General features: G+C 45.6%; 1 protein-coding gene and 1 long non-coding RNA gene across 3 annotated transcripts in view; one reads left to right on the forward strand and one right to left on the reverse strand.

Moving 5' to 3' along the window:
- The window catches only part of LOC309493474, a 71,738-nt gene that overhangs the window by 35,438 nt on the left and 23,655 nt on the right, over nt 1-12,645 (forward strand). The window lies entirely within an intron of this gene.
- mettl15 (methyltransferase 15, mitochondrial 12S rRNA N4-cytidine) overlaps nt 7,761-12,645 on the reverse strand; it is a 119,409-nt gene continuing 114,524 nt past the window's right edge. For both annotated transcript variants that reach the window (XM_082162609.1, XM_082162607.1), the window contains one exon: nt 7,761-8,402. In XM_082162609.1, the coding sequence (XP_082018735.1) occupies nt 7,954-8,402 (449 nt within the window). In that variant the 3' untranslated portion in view covers nt 7,761-7,953. The remainder of the gene's footprint in view (nt 8,403-12,645) is intronic.

Raw genomic sequence — 12,645 nt, forward strand, 5'->3', positions numbered from 1 at the left:
CAGCGCTAGAATGCATCTTATTCAACAAACGAAAATTAATGTCCTGCTAGTTAACCGGAGATGTTTTATTTATTTGTATTAGGTACATCCGTGCGCGAGATGTTTCAGCTCAGCTTTTATAATGCACAGTGACAGTGGTGTGCGCGTGTGCGCTGAGGTTGAAGATCAGCTGTCTCGTCGTTGATGTTACGCAGTAGTGCATACAGTGCATGATTGTATTTTGCATGAATCTGTGTGTGTTGTTATTGCGATTGCTGAGACTGCTGACTCTATAGAACAGTGGCAAGGGAAAACGAATGTCTGACGAATATCAAACCTAAAACTAACTTTACCTAGTGGTCAAGAGCCTTTCTGTTGTGTTGTGGCTTCATTTCGTTGTGTTGTGACTTATTTCCGTTGTGTTGTGGCTTCATTTCGTTGTGTTGTGAACTTATTTTTGCTTTTTAAATTTCGTTGTGTTGTGCACTGCTGGGCCACCATAGCTTCCCAGTCCCGCAGACTGAACTGAAGAGTGCAGCACCCGGGGAATTTACCATTGATCGAAGAAAGGTGGTTATAGTAAATATTTCTAATCAAACGCATGCATTACATGGCAGTAGTGCAATTCTAATGTTCGAGAAGCAGCAAGACTATTACATTAAATTGCAATTTCCATACTGCGTAAATGTAATTATCCTAACCCCCTTTGATGAAATCATGGATCATCCCTTGCTCATTCTCTCTCCACCTGGTTGAGAAACAACTTATCTATTTAACAAAGTTTGATGAATTATACAATTTTCACACCATTACAAAAGGAATGGCACTGGTAACGATTTAGACTACGTAAGAGAGTCTAAATAGTTCCGTAACTCTTTCTATTTTTTTCCATTAAATAAGAATTTATTTTAAGTACAGCAGGGTTTCTTTAAAGGGCTCAAACCGACACAAATAAAGCAGAAACAAACAGCACCATTTTGGAATGATTTAGATTAAATGGGGTGGAGAGTGTTTTTTTGTTTTTTTTTTTGTTAAGAAGGGTGGTTACAGGGTTTCTTTTTAAGAAGGGTTCGTAGTTACGGTCACGGGTGGTTGCAGGAAGGCAGACGGAGACGAGGATATAAGAGGAGGACGAAGAGCAGGTGAAGGGCAGACAGAAGGCAGGAGGGACCAGGGCGAAGCAGACGGTGCAGGTGGCCAGGGCGGAGCAGGCTGTGCAGGCGGCAAGGGCAGAGCAGGCTGTGCAGGCGGCCAGGGCGGAGAAGAGAGAGGGAGGAGCCATGGTAGAGGCAGGGCAGGCGACTCCAGGGGACCATGTGGAAGAGGATACCCGGATGAAGCTGGAGAACCGACAAGCCAAGGTGATGCTGAGGATCCCGAGGGACATGGCGGTGCCGACGGCTCTGGCGGGGATCCAGAAGGCCGCGGTAGAGCCGGAGCGACAGAGGAGCAAGGTGGAGATGGAGGGAGTGAGGAGCCCAACGGAGCCAGAGGGATGAAGGGACGAGGCGAAGTCAGAGGAGTGTAGTACCGAGGCGAGGGCAGGGCGACGAACAACCAAGGCGGCGCCGGACGGAGCCAGGTGGAGCTGTTGGACTGATGGACCACGATGGAGATGAAGGAGGTGGGAGCCAAGGTAGAGCTAATGGGCCGACAGGCTGAGGTGGAGTCCTGGTCACGGAGGCCGGAGGCAGAGACCGGGGATCCACCGACTATGATGGAGCTGGAGACTGGTAGACCCGCTGCGACCCCACATCACAGGAGGTAGAATAAGGGTAAGCTGAGGGGCTGACAGGAAGCACCGGAGGCGTGGATGAGGAGATGATGATGGGAGGTGGTGGGAGAGGGAGGCTGGGTGGGAGTTCAGGAACAGGCTCAGGCTCAGGTTCTGGAACAGATTCAGGCTTGGGAACAGACTCATGCTCGGGAACAGACTCAGGTTCAGGCTTGGGAACAGATACAGGCTTGGGGACAGACTCAGGTCTGGGAATAGGAAGAGTTCTTGGGGCAGGAACAGGTCTAGGGACAGGAACAGGTCTTGGGACAGGAACCGGCTCTGACTTGGCGGCGGCCATCCTGGCTGAGGGCTCAGGCGGTGTGGCGTCGGCGGCCATTGTGGCTGAGGACTCAGGCAGTGAGGCGGCGACCATCTTTGCCGAGGGCTCAACAGGCATGACGTGAAGAAGCTCTATAAGGGTGGTCTCGACAGGACGAGACTCTGGAAGGGTGGTCTCGGCGGGACGAGACTCTGGAAGGGTAGTCTCGGCAGGACGAGACTCTGGAAGGGTGATCTCGAGAGCTGCTGGTGATGGTGGTTGTTCTCTGGATCAGGACGCAACGCTCACCAAACACCTGCTGATGGCTTCCCTCCAGTTCAGTCCATCTGTGTTAGAGAGGTCGATGGCCTGGTGGAAATTGGCCCCGATCCAGAAAAGCAGCTTGAGGGTTTCATCGTCGAGGGGGCTAACGATGGCTCGACAAACAAAGTTCACTACGAAGGTGAAAAATTCTGTGCTCTCTTGAGCAATGGAGACAAAAATAGACCTGTCGTCCATATGGGCTGGTCCGAGCCTTCTGTCACGGGCGGTTGCAGGAAGGCAGACGGAGATGAGGACATAATTCCAAAACGACGGTTTATTGGTAATTAAACACAGGACGGCAGAACATGGAGCAACACACACTAAATATAACTGAGATCGGACGAAGACTGACAGAACAGACGGAACTTAAATACAAGCACAGATTACACTGATTAACAGAACACAGGTGATACGATGACGATGATGACTAAACAGGTGATACAACTGAACTGATAATGACAGTTACCATGGAAACGAAGGAGTGGCGGGAAAAGAACAAAGGAAAACAGGAACAAATCAAAACACAAACTGAAAGTCCAAACATACACTGACACGTGACAGTTACAGGGTTGTTTTAACGGCAAAACTGGCACGAATCGGGCATAAATTAATGGCACCGGTTTGGAGCGATTTGGACGGCATGGGGTGGAGAGTGACATCACAGCTCCCGAATACTATTTGTTATTTCTAAAGAGGGGAAATAGATACAGGGTTCACAAACCAAGCACAAACAAACACCACCGGTTTGGAACAATTTAGACAACATGGGGTGGAGAGTGACGTCACAGCTCCTGAATTCAATTTGTTATATCTGTGGAAGGAAAATAATTACAGTGTTTGTTTTAAAGGCACAAACTGAGCACAAATGAATGGCACTGGTTTGGAACGATTTGAACAACATGGGAGCATGGGTGGAGAATGATGCCACACAAGCAAATAAATTATGTTCAATATCTCAAACACTGAACCAGCACAAATGCTCTTTTTGTGCCACAAATCATCACAAATGTAGCACAAATGAATGCCATAGTTTTGGGGATTATTTCGTTTTATGGGGTGCCAACTTCATGGAGGTTATTCATTTCCATTGGTGTCAGCCTCACCCATAGCATGAAAATAATTATCTTTTTGGCTTGTTGGTATCAGCCATAATTTCAATATCAGTGCATCCCTAATTTTGTTCATTATTACTTATCAAATTTACACTTCAGATAAAGAATAATTATTCAATTTACTTAACTAAATCCTGCATCCATATTCATGAATGAAACAATGGAAAAAATTATATTTCATAATTTACATAGATTACATTATATTACCTAGGCACAAAAATACATGCTATCTGAACACATGTCATCAGCAGCCGACAGTTCTCAGAGGTAATTCTAGCAGTTATACCTTCCAATTTGAAGAATTCCACACCTCTCTCTCACTTCCTCTGTCTCTATTTCTGTCCCTGTGTTGGGAACTGAATACAGATTTCCCATGAGAATGTGCAATGAAAGAGAGAACAAAATCTAGCAGAGCTCGGCCAGATGGCAGCTCTAATGGCCACTTGGCAAGTTCCTGCCTCTGCCTTGCTTCCTCACTTCTTCCTTCCCTATGAGTCGGCACCTCTCAAAACAACAACTCAACTGCTTAAATCAGACGTGCACTTTGACACAGCCTCAGGTACAGCTTACGCAAATGTGTCTAATGACAGTGACGTGAATAGCAAATTTCCACTGCTTGCTTTTGTGGCCTCTCCATGGAGTCCTTTGAGAGCAAACAATCTCCTAACACATTCATAGAGGAAAATATTATATTCAGCATTACTCATTTCATTATCCATAAAAAAATAGGGAAACTGAACTGAGCAGATAAAAACTGGTCTTGGAGAATAACAAGGTGTGAATATGTGTAGGCAAGGCTTATATCATTGATGTATTCACTCATATTCTCCACAAAACAAGTAGAGGATTGAGCCCGCTGATTAAAGCACTAATGTAGCATAGAAAGACACACAGGCAGATGGGCTGGGCTGTATGGAGGAATGTGAATGGGAATGTGTGTGTGTCTGTGCGCGACACTGGCAAAGCATTGCGGCCGCAGCCCTGTCTCTGACTCAGCCTCCTCCCTAGAGACCCCTGTACTGACGTCACTTCAGCTCAGCGCCAGGCCCGCCAAAGCTCTTGCCACCCAGAGAAAAACAGGTAGACTAGCGGAAGATTTATCTCAGGATCTAAGCAGATCACATCCACACCCCAGATAATACTGCATATATGTTTGCAGTGTATGTTCCGTGCCGCGGTTAAAACAAACAAGTCATCAACACAACATAGACTGCAGGGCTATGACGCCAGCAGAAGCTTTCATAACGAGTATTTAATTATTAATTTACTTTTCATAACAGACTGAGGGCCTCACTCACGAGACTCAGCCTGACAGATCATGACACGCCTATGTTTAAATGAGATAGAATCAATGCAAAAACACTTCTGTGCTCTTTAAACAGATATACAGCCAGACTTGGTGCTACTGACTCACGTTATGTCTCAATATCTGGACTAAGTGATGATGAAGCTGATCCACTGACGTGATGTCACAGAATGAAATGGCTTGTCCATTTCCATCCACCCAGAGGTATTAATAGTCCTACAAAAATGATGTCCAATGCTAACAAGAATGGAGGAGAGGATAATACAGAAGATACATAAAAGGCAGTGTTTACACTGAGTGCAATAACAGTGGTCAACTTTATTGGCCCAACATAGCTCAGGCAATTTACCCTTATCCATACCCTTACCCATACCCATATCACTTCTATTTAAACTTCAGAATGGCATCTACAGTATCACTATTTTTACCTATCTGAAATAATATTCCAATTCCTTTAATAGTAGCCTTGCTTACTATAGCCTGAACATATATGCAAGGAACAATTGACGTCGGGCTGTTGAATTATTATAAAATAATGTACACTTGAGGTGGTAATGTGGCCCGTCATCAATCATATATTTTTTATAATAGTTTTTTTGTCCTTAAAATGCTCTTGTGTGTAGGACAAATTTTTTACGTATCTCATCCCATGCCTCTGTTGCTAATTCCAAAACTCCAAAAATAATTTTAGAGCTAGAAATGGAGGCTTTAGCCATTGATAGCAGACTAATGCAGTTACAGTTACTAGAGAGAGAGAGAGAGAGAGAGAGCGATTAAGTGTGTGTATAACCTGAGTCTGTGCATCTCTCAACAGTGTTTAGCAGCAGCGTCTCTACTAATAGCGAAACTGTAAGTTCCCTTTCGAATGGGACCTCGCACTGCGTCCTAGGACGCTATGGGACGCTATTCCATCATGACCGGTGTCTGAAGCACGTGTTTAAAACACGAAAAGGCATTGGCCGATGACAATCCATGACGGCACTATCAGTGCAACCGTGAGTACAAGAGGGCACCTCTTGTTTATACCACTCCGATCCAGATCTGTGCCTCAAACCTCTGGGGGACCCGGGCCTGTATTTCTAGGAATAGCATCACCTTTCAAGCTCCTCCTCCTCCGAGGCATAGAACTCAAAAAGATCTGAGAGAGGTGACCCAGAGCGGTCTGGTCAGCAGCCTCATGGTTTCCAAGGGAAAATGCATCTTCCCTCCTCTCTCATCCATTAAGTAGGCAGCTCCCTTATGATTCCTGAAGTTGTGGCTGCCTTCCTCAGAGATTGGGGTTTTCCAAGGGAAAATACATCTTCCCTCCTCTCTAACCCCAAACTAGAGAGGTACAAAGTAGAACTCCTTCATAAGTTATTAGTTAGCTATGTTTATTGAAGTTGCTACCGCCTTCCCCTAGAGGTTGGGTTTTTAAGCAGGCAGCTCCTTCATGTATTTTTTATAACTCATCAAGGTTGATGCTGCCTCCCCCTGATAGCGGGTCCCTAAGTAGGCAGCTCCCTGATCTTGATCAACAAGGCCGTTTTTAAGTAGGCGGCTCCTTCATGTTTTCCAATTTCAACGCATTAAGGTTGAAACTGCCTCGCCCTAACAGCAGGCAGTTCCCTTACGACATTTGAAGTGCAGCTGCCCCTGGGGCATCTGGTTCAACATTCCTGAGTTCCCTTTCAAAATGGAACGTCTACAGGTGCCCTCTTGTACTCACGGTCACACTGATATTGACGTCATGGACTGTCATCTGCCAATGACATTGTCGCATTTGAAACGTGCTTCAGACACCGGTCACGTTGAAGGCATTCCCTATTGAGTCCTATGATACAGTGTATCATTCCCCTTCTCAGGGAACCATGGTTACATTCATATCCTGAGTAGGGATGTGCGCATAGACTAATTTGACAGTCATTTAAATGGAAGTTTTGTAACTGACTAGTTGACTAGTCTAAAAGTAAGAAACCCTCTAAAGACTTGTCTATGCACTTAATCTATGAATCAAAAAATTAAATCCCAAAATAAATGCCACTAAACGCCGCACACTTGGCGAATAAAGCTCATTCTGATTCTGATGCATGTATTTTTTAAGTGAAAATTCTTGAAAAGTAGCATGTCCTAAATACGGTTACACGTGGCTCTAGTGGAATAATGCCAGTTTGAAATGGCACAGCTTACATACAACTTTTATGTTTTATTTCTAATTCAAAATACTCTCGCACCTCGTTTATCTTTTGAGCGGTCATTTCTGTGCTCTCCATGACTGACAAGAAGAAACATAACACAACATGTCTCAGTTCATTGAACTGTTGGAGTTACTGGAGTAACATATACTTCGGGATATTGGTTAATTTTGAGTCGGCGGGACTGTTAGGCATGTCCGAAAGTGAGTAACTTTAGAAAACTGTGGATCAGCGGTGACTCAAGACACAAACTGTTTTGAACGACTCAGTCCGATTTGGTGAACTGGTTCGACCGGTTCACTAAAAATAACCGGTTCAAAAGAATTCGTTCACAAACCGGACATCACTAGGTCGCGGAGACTCGCAGTGCAGAATCAGACGAAAGTATAAACAAGGCACGTGACGTCGCTGCACTACAGTCTGCAGCGAGCGAGGGGTGTCTCAATCCAGAAGCCTTGGAATATCCATTACTTAAGCGTGAGTAAATTATGATTCAACTCATGTGTGTTAATTATCTCTTATCTGGTATTTAAATTGTGATTAAACTATTCAGAAAGTGAGCAATGAATAATCACTCGAGTTCCACCAGGCCCGGAGCGGCCATCGGGAGAATTCCCGGTGGGCCGCTCATAAATTGGGCTGGTTGTACCACCTCGACATAAAGGCAGTTTCACATGGGACGCGGAAAGCGCAAGTCACATTTAATTTTTCCAAGTGTTTAATTTGAATATGCTATTTAAAATGCTTTTAAATATAAATGTTACAAAGTTCAAGGCACAGGGAAGAAGGGGGGAAGGTAAACAGAAGTTTTAAAATAAATAAAACATTTACATTTACATTTAGTCATTTAGCAGACGCTTTTATCCAAAGCGACTTACAAATTAGGACTAATTTAAGCGAGTCATCATAAAGAGGCAAAAAACAACAACAACACAAGAAGTGCTCAGAATACGAAGTTCAGGTATTATTCAGAGTAGCATAAGCCTGATAAGTGATGTTTCAAAGGGAAAAACATCGGGTTTTTAAAAAAACATTTTTTTTTTTTTTTTTTTTTTTTTTAAGGTTAAGTGCTCACGGAAGAGATGGGTTTTTAGCTGTCTTTTGAATGTTGTCAGGGATTCTGCATTCCGGATGAGGGTGGGGAGAGCGTTCCACCAGCATGGAACTGTGAATGAGAATGTTCTGGAAAGTGATTTTGTGGCTTTCTGCGATGGAACCACGAGACGTCGCTCGTTGACCGATCGTAGGTGTCTGGTAGGGATGTAGACTCGTAGGAGTGAGTGAAAGTAGGAGGGAGCTGAGCCTGTGATGGATCTGTAAGCAAGCGTCAATGCCTTGAACTTGATGCGAGCAGCGAGAGGTAGCCAGTGTAGAGAGATGAACAGAGGAGTGACGTGGGCCCTTTTGGGCTCGTTGAAGACAAGACGAGCTGCAACATTCTGGATCATCTGTAGGGGTTTGATTGCACATGCTGGAAGTCCAGCCAGAAGGGCATTGCAGTAGTCAAGCCTAGAGATGACCAGGGCCTGGACGAGAAGTTGTGTTGCATGCTCAGTTAGGAAAGGCCGGATCTTCCTGATGTTGTGCAGTGCAAACCTGCAAGATCGAGCTGTCTTTGAAATGTGGTCTGTGAAGGTCAGCTGGTCATCAAATGTTACTCCAAGATTTCTGACCGACCTTGATGGGGTGATTAATGATGATTCTAGCTGGATGGTGAAGTCGTGCTGTAGAGACGGATTGGCAGGGAGGACGAGAAGCTCAGTCTTTGCCAGGTTGAGCTGCAGGTGATGTTCCTTCATCCATGTGGAGATGTCCGCCAGACAGCTTGAGACCCGTGCAGCTACTGTGGGATCATCTGGTTGAAATGAGAGGAAGAGCTGCGTGTCATCAGCATAGCAGTGGTAGGAAAAACCGTGTGCCTGTATGATGTGTCCCAGTGATGTGGTGTAGATGGAGAAGAGGAGGGGACCAAGAACTGAACCCTGGGGAACCCCTGTGGTCAGCTGATGTGCCCTGGATACTTCGCCTCTCCATGCGACCTTGAAGGACCTACCTGTGAGATAGGACTCAAACCAGTGGAGTGAAGTTCCTGTGATGCCCAGTGATGAGAGGGTGGACAGAAGGATCTGATGATTCACAGTGTCGAAGGCAGCAGACAGATCCAGGAGAATGAGGACTGAAGATTTGGAAGCAGCTTTTGCGATCCGTAGGGCATCTGTGACTGACAGTAATGCAGTCTCAGTTGAATGCCCTTTCTTGAAGCCGGATTGGTTGACATCCAGCTGGTTGTTTTGAGACAAGAAGGATGTTACTTGGTTGAAAACAGCTCTTTCAAGTGTCTTCACAATGAATGGTAGGAGAGAGATAGGTCTGTAATTCTCTACAAATGATGTGTTTAGTGTTGGTTTTTTGAGCAGGGGGGTAACCCGAGCTTGCTTGAATGTTGTAGGGAAAGTGCCAGTATGGAGGGAAGAGTTGATGATGTGTGTGAGTGATGGTAGAATTGTGGGAGAGATGGCTTGTAGAAGGTGTGAGGGGATGGGGTCAAGTGGGCAGGTGGTAGGGTGACTGGAGAGGAGAAGTGTAGATACTTCTTCCTCGGTTAGCGAAGAAAAGGAGGACAGAGGGATATTGGCTGTGGAGGGGGTCGGTCTGGGTTCCTGTGTGTGTGGAGCTGAGAACTGACCGTTGATAGCTGTTGTTTTGTTGGTGAAGAAGTTCGCAAAATCGTCAGCAGTTAAGGAGGGTGCGGGTGGTGGTGGAGGTGGACAGAGGAGAGTGTTGAATGTCTTGAAGAGGAATCATGTGTTGGAGGAGCTGTTGATCTTGTTGTGGAAGTATGAAGATTTTGCTGCATGAACATCAACAGAAAAGGAAGAGAGGAGAGATTGATACATACTCAGGTCAGATGCGTCTTTTGATTTGTGCCATTTCCTCTCCGCTGCCCTGAGATCAGTCCGGTGTTCCCGAAGAACCTCAGATAACCAGGGATTAGAGGGAGTAGCGCGTGCTGGCCTGGAGGAGAGAGGGCAGATAATGTCTAGAGAAGAGGTTAGAGTGGAGCATAAGGTGTCCGTTGCGGTATTCACATCCAGAGATGCGAATTGTGAGGGTGGGGGAAGAGAGGATGACACGGCAGAGGAAAGATGGGAAGGGGAAAGTGAACGCAGGTTTCGTCTGAAAGTGACTGGTGGTGGGGGTGGTGGTGCAGGGGTAGAGAGTAGTAGACTGAAAGTAATGAGGAAATGATCTGAGACATGGAGAGGTGTCACCAGGATGTTTTCTGTGGTGCAGTTGCGTGTGTAAACCAGGTCCAGTTGGTTGCCTGATTTGTGAGTACCTGTGGTGATGAGTCGTTTGAGATCGAAAGAGGCTAGGAGAGAGGTGAAGTCTGTTGCATGTGGCTTTTCGAGATGTCGAGTCACCAAAGACTAGAAGTGGGGTGCCGTCCTCAGGGAAAGTAGACAGCAGCACATCCAGCTCATCTACAAAGTTACCCAGCTGACCTGGGGGGCGATAAATGACTACAATATGGATTTTAATGGGAGTTGTAAGTGTAATAGCATGATATTCAAATGAGTTGTTGTTGCATAGTGAAGAGAGCGCGGAGTATTTGCAATTGTTAGAAACGAGAAGCCCTGTACCCCCACCTCTCCCAGACTGGCGAGGGGAGTGGGAGAAGGAGAAATTGCTAGAGAGAGCAGCAGGGGTTGCTGAGTCTTCTGGACGAATCCAGGTCTCAGTCAGCCCCAAGATACTAAGAGTAGAATGAGATGCAAAGGCTGGAATGAAGTCAGCTTTATTGACTGCTGACTGACAATTCCATAGACCCACCGAAAGAGAGAGAGGAGTATGTGCGGATGTGAGGATGGGACGCAGATTGGCAGTATTGCGCTGCCTATTGTGCGTGATGAAAGGACGTTGCCGAGAGATAACAGGAATGTATTGAAAGCACATGTTGATTAAGGTGAACAATAAGGTAAGTAGAGGGAAGAGAAAGGGAAGAGGAGATACTTAAGTGCCTTTCTGGTGTCCTTGCTCGGTGGAGTCGCGCAGGTAGAGTCGCTGGTCTTTTCCCGAGTCGGTCTTCACACGAGGAGGCTGAACACGAGAGCTGAACGCTTCCGCTGACGCTTCCGCGACAGCGCGCAAATTACACAGATATACAGATAATGCTTTCACCGCTTGAGTGAGTACAGCTGTTTCGGTCGGGCAATTAAGTGAATAACGCGAAAATGTGCCAATTCCAAACTGCTAGGAGCAAAGGCTTAAGTGCAAATGTAACAATAATTTAAATTTTCACTCGCGGCTGTTGTTAATTGTGCCAACGCGTCTAACTAAAATACAGAATTATGTGAAGTTAAAAATACAAAATAACAAGAGAATCGAAGATAGGCTTACCTTGACTAAAATACAACACTGAAATAACAGGAGAACAGAGTATTCTGGCAAAAACACTTGCGCGTTCTTGCTGTGCCTCTAGTATGCTTGTCGCTGGTCCTGCTGGAATGATCTGAAATTCCTCTATATATATCTATTCTTACAGATGCTGTTTCGGTCGGGCAATTAAGTGAATAACGCGAAAATGTGCCAATTCCAAACTGCTGGGAGCAAAGGCTTAAGTGCAAATGTAACAATAATTAAAATTTTCACTCGCGGCTGTTGTTAATTGTGCCAACGCGTCTAACTAAAATACAGAATTATGTGAAGTTAAAAATACAAAATAACAAGAGAATCGAAGATAGGCTTACCTTGACTAAAATACAACACTGAAATAACAGGAGAACAGAGTATTCTGGCAAAAACACTTGCGCGTTCTTGCTGTGCCTCTAGTATGCTTGTCGCTGGTCCTGCTGGAATGATCTGAAATTCCTCTATATATATCTATTCTTACAGATGCTGTTTCGGTCGGGCAATTAAGTGAATAACGCGAAAATGTGCCAATTCCAAACTGCTAGGAGCAAAGGCTTAAGTGCAAATGTAACAATAATTTAAATTTTCACTCGCGGCTGTTGTTAATTGTGCCAACGCGTCTAACTAAAATACAGCGTCTAAATACGCGTCTAAAAAAAACCAAAAGTAAACAAGTGCTTCATAGCCGACTGTAGCCCATACATAGACAAAACGCAACTTAAATGTCCCAGGCATGGTCTTCTCTTGTCTTCCACTGTCGTCACTCCTCCTCTTATCCTTCGGAGCTCCTGGGACTCCAGACTGGTGCAGCGCTCATTAACGTTCATTGACACTCGTGCCACCGGCCTCACTACGTTTCCATGGCTCACGCCCTGCTCTTCACAGTAACATTAAAATGACAGTAATTTGAACTGAATTTCGTGTAATCAACTACTGTTTTCAGTGTCGACTAGTAGCAGCGGTTCCCTTTCAGTCGAGAACGTCAGACGTAGTCGACATCGACTGAATGGGATCACGCTAGGGAGCCTGTCTTCTTCGAGCATGTTAGAACGAGCCAATGCGCGCATTGGAGAGCGTGAGACACATCGCGCGCTCCGCCCCGCCGCGCAGGCATAAATACGGAAGCAGATGCACGCACCACCTGTCTTTCGCTTCGGAGCTGATCGGTCTTCACGTCGATGTCTCTGAAGAGTGTTGTTATATTACAACGAGCGAGTGTGTCGGTGCTTCTTCTAGGAAGACTCTTCCAGCTGCTGGTGATTCTACAGCATGAGTGTAGCGGTGATCACGAGCTTTGAGCT

The sequence above is a fragment of the Leuciscus leuciscus genome, assembly GCF_965113295.1.
Source record: "Leuciscus leuciscus genome assembly, chromosome: 2".
Lineage (NCBI taxonomy): Eukaryota > Metazoa > Chordata > Actinopteri > Cypriniformes > Leuciscidae > Leuciscus > Leuciscus leuciscus.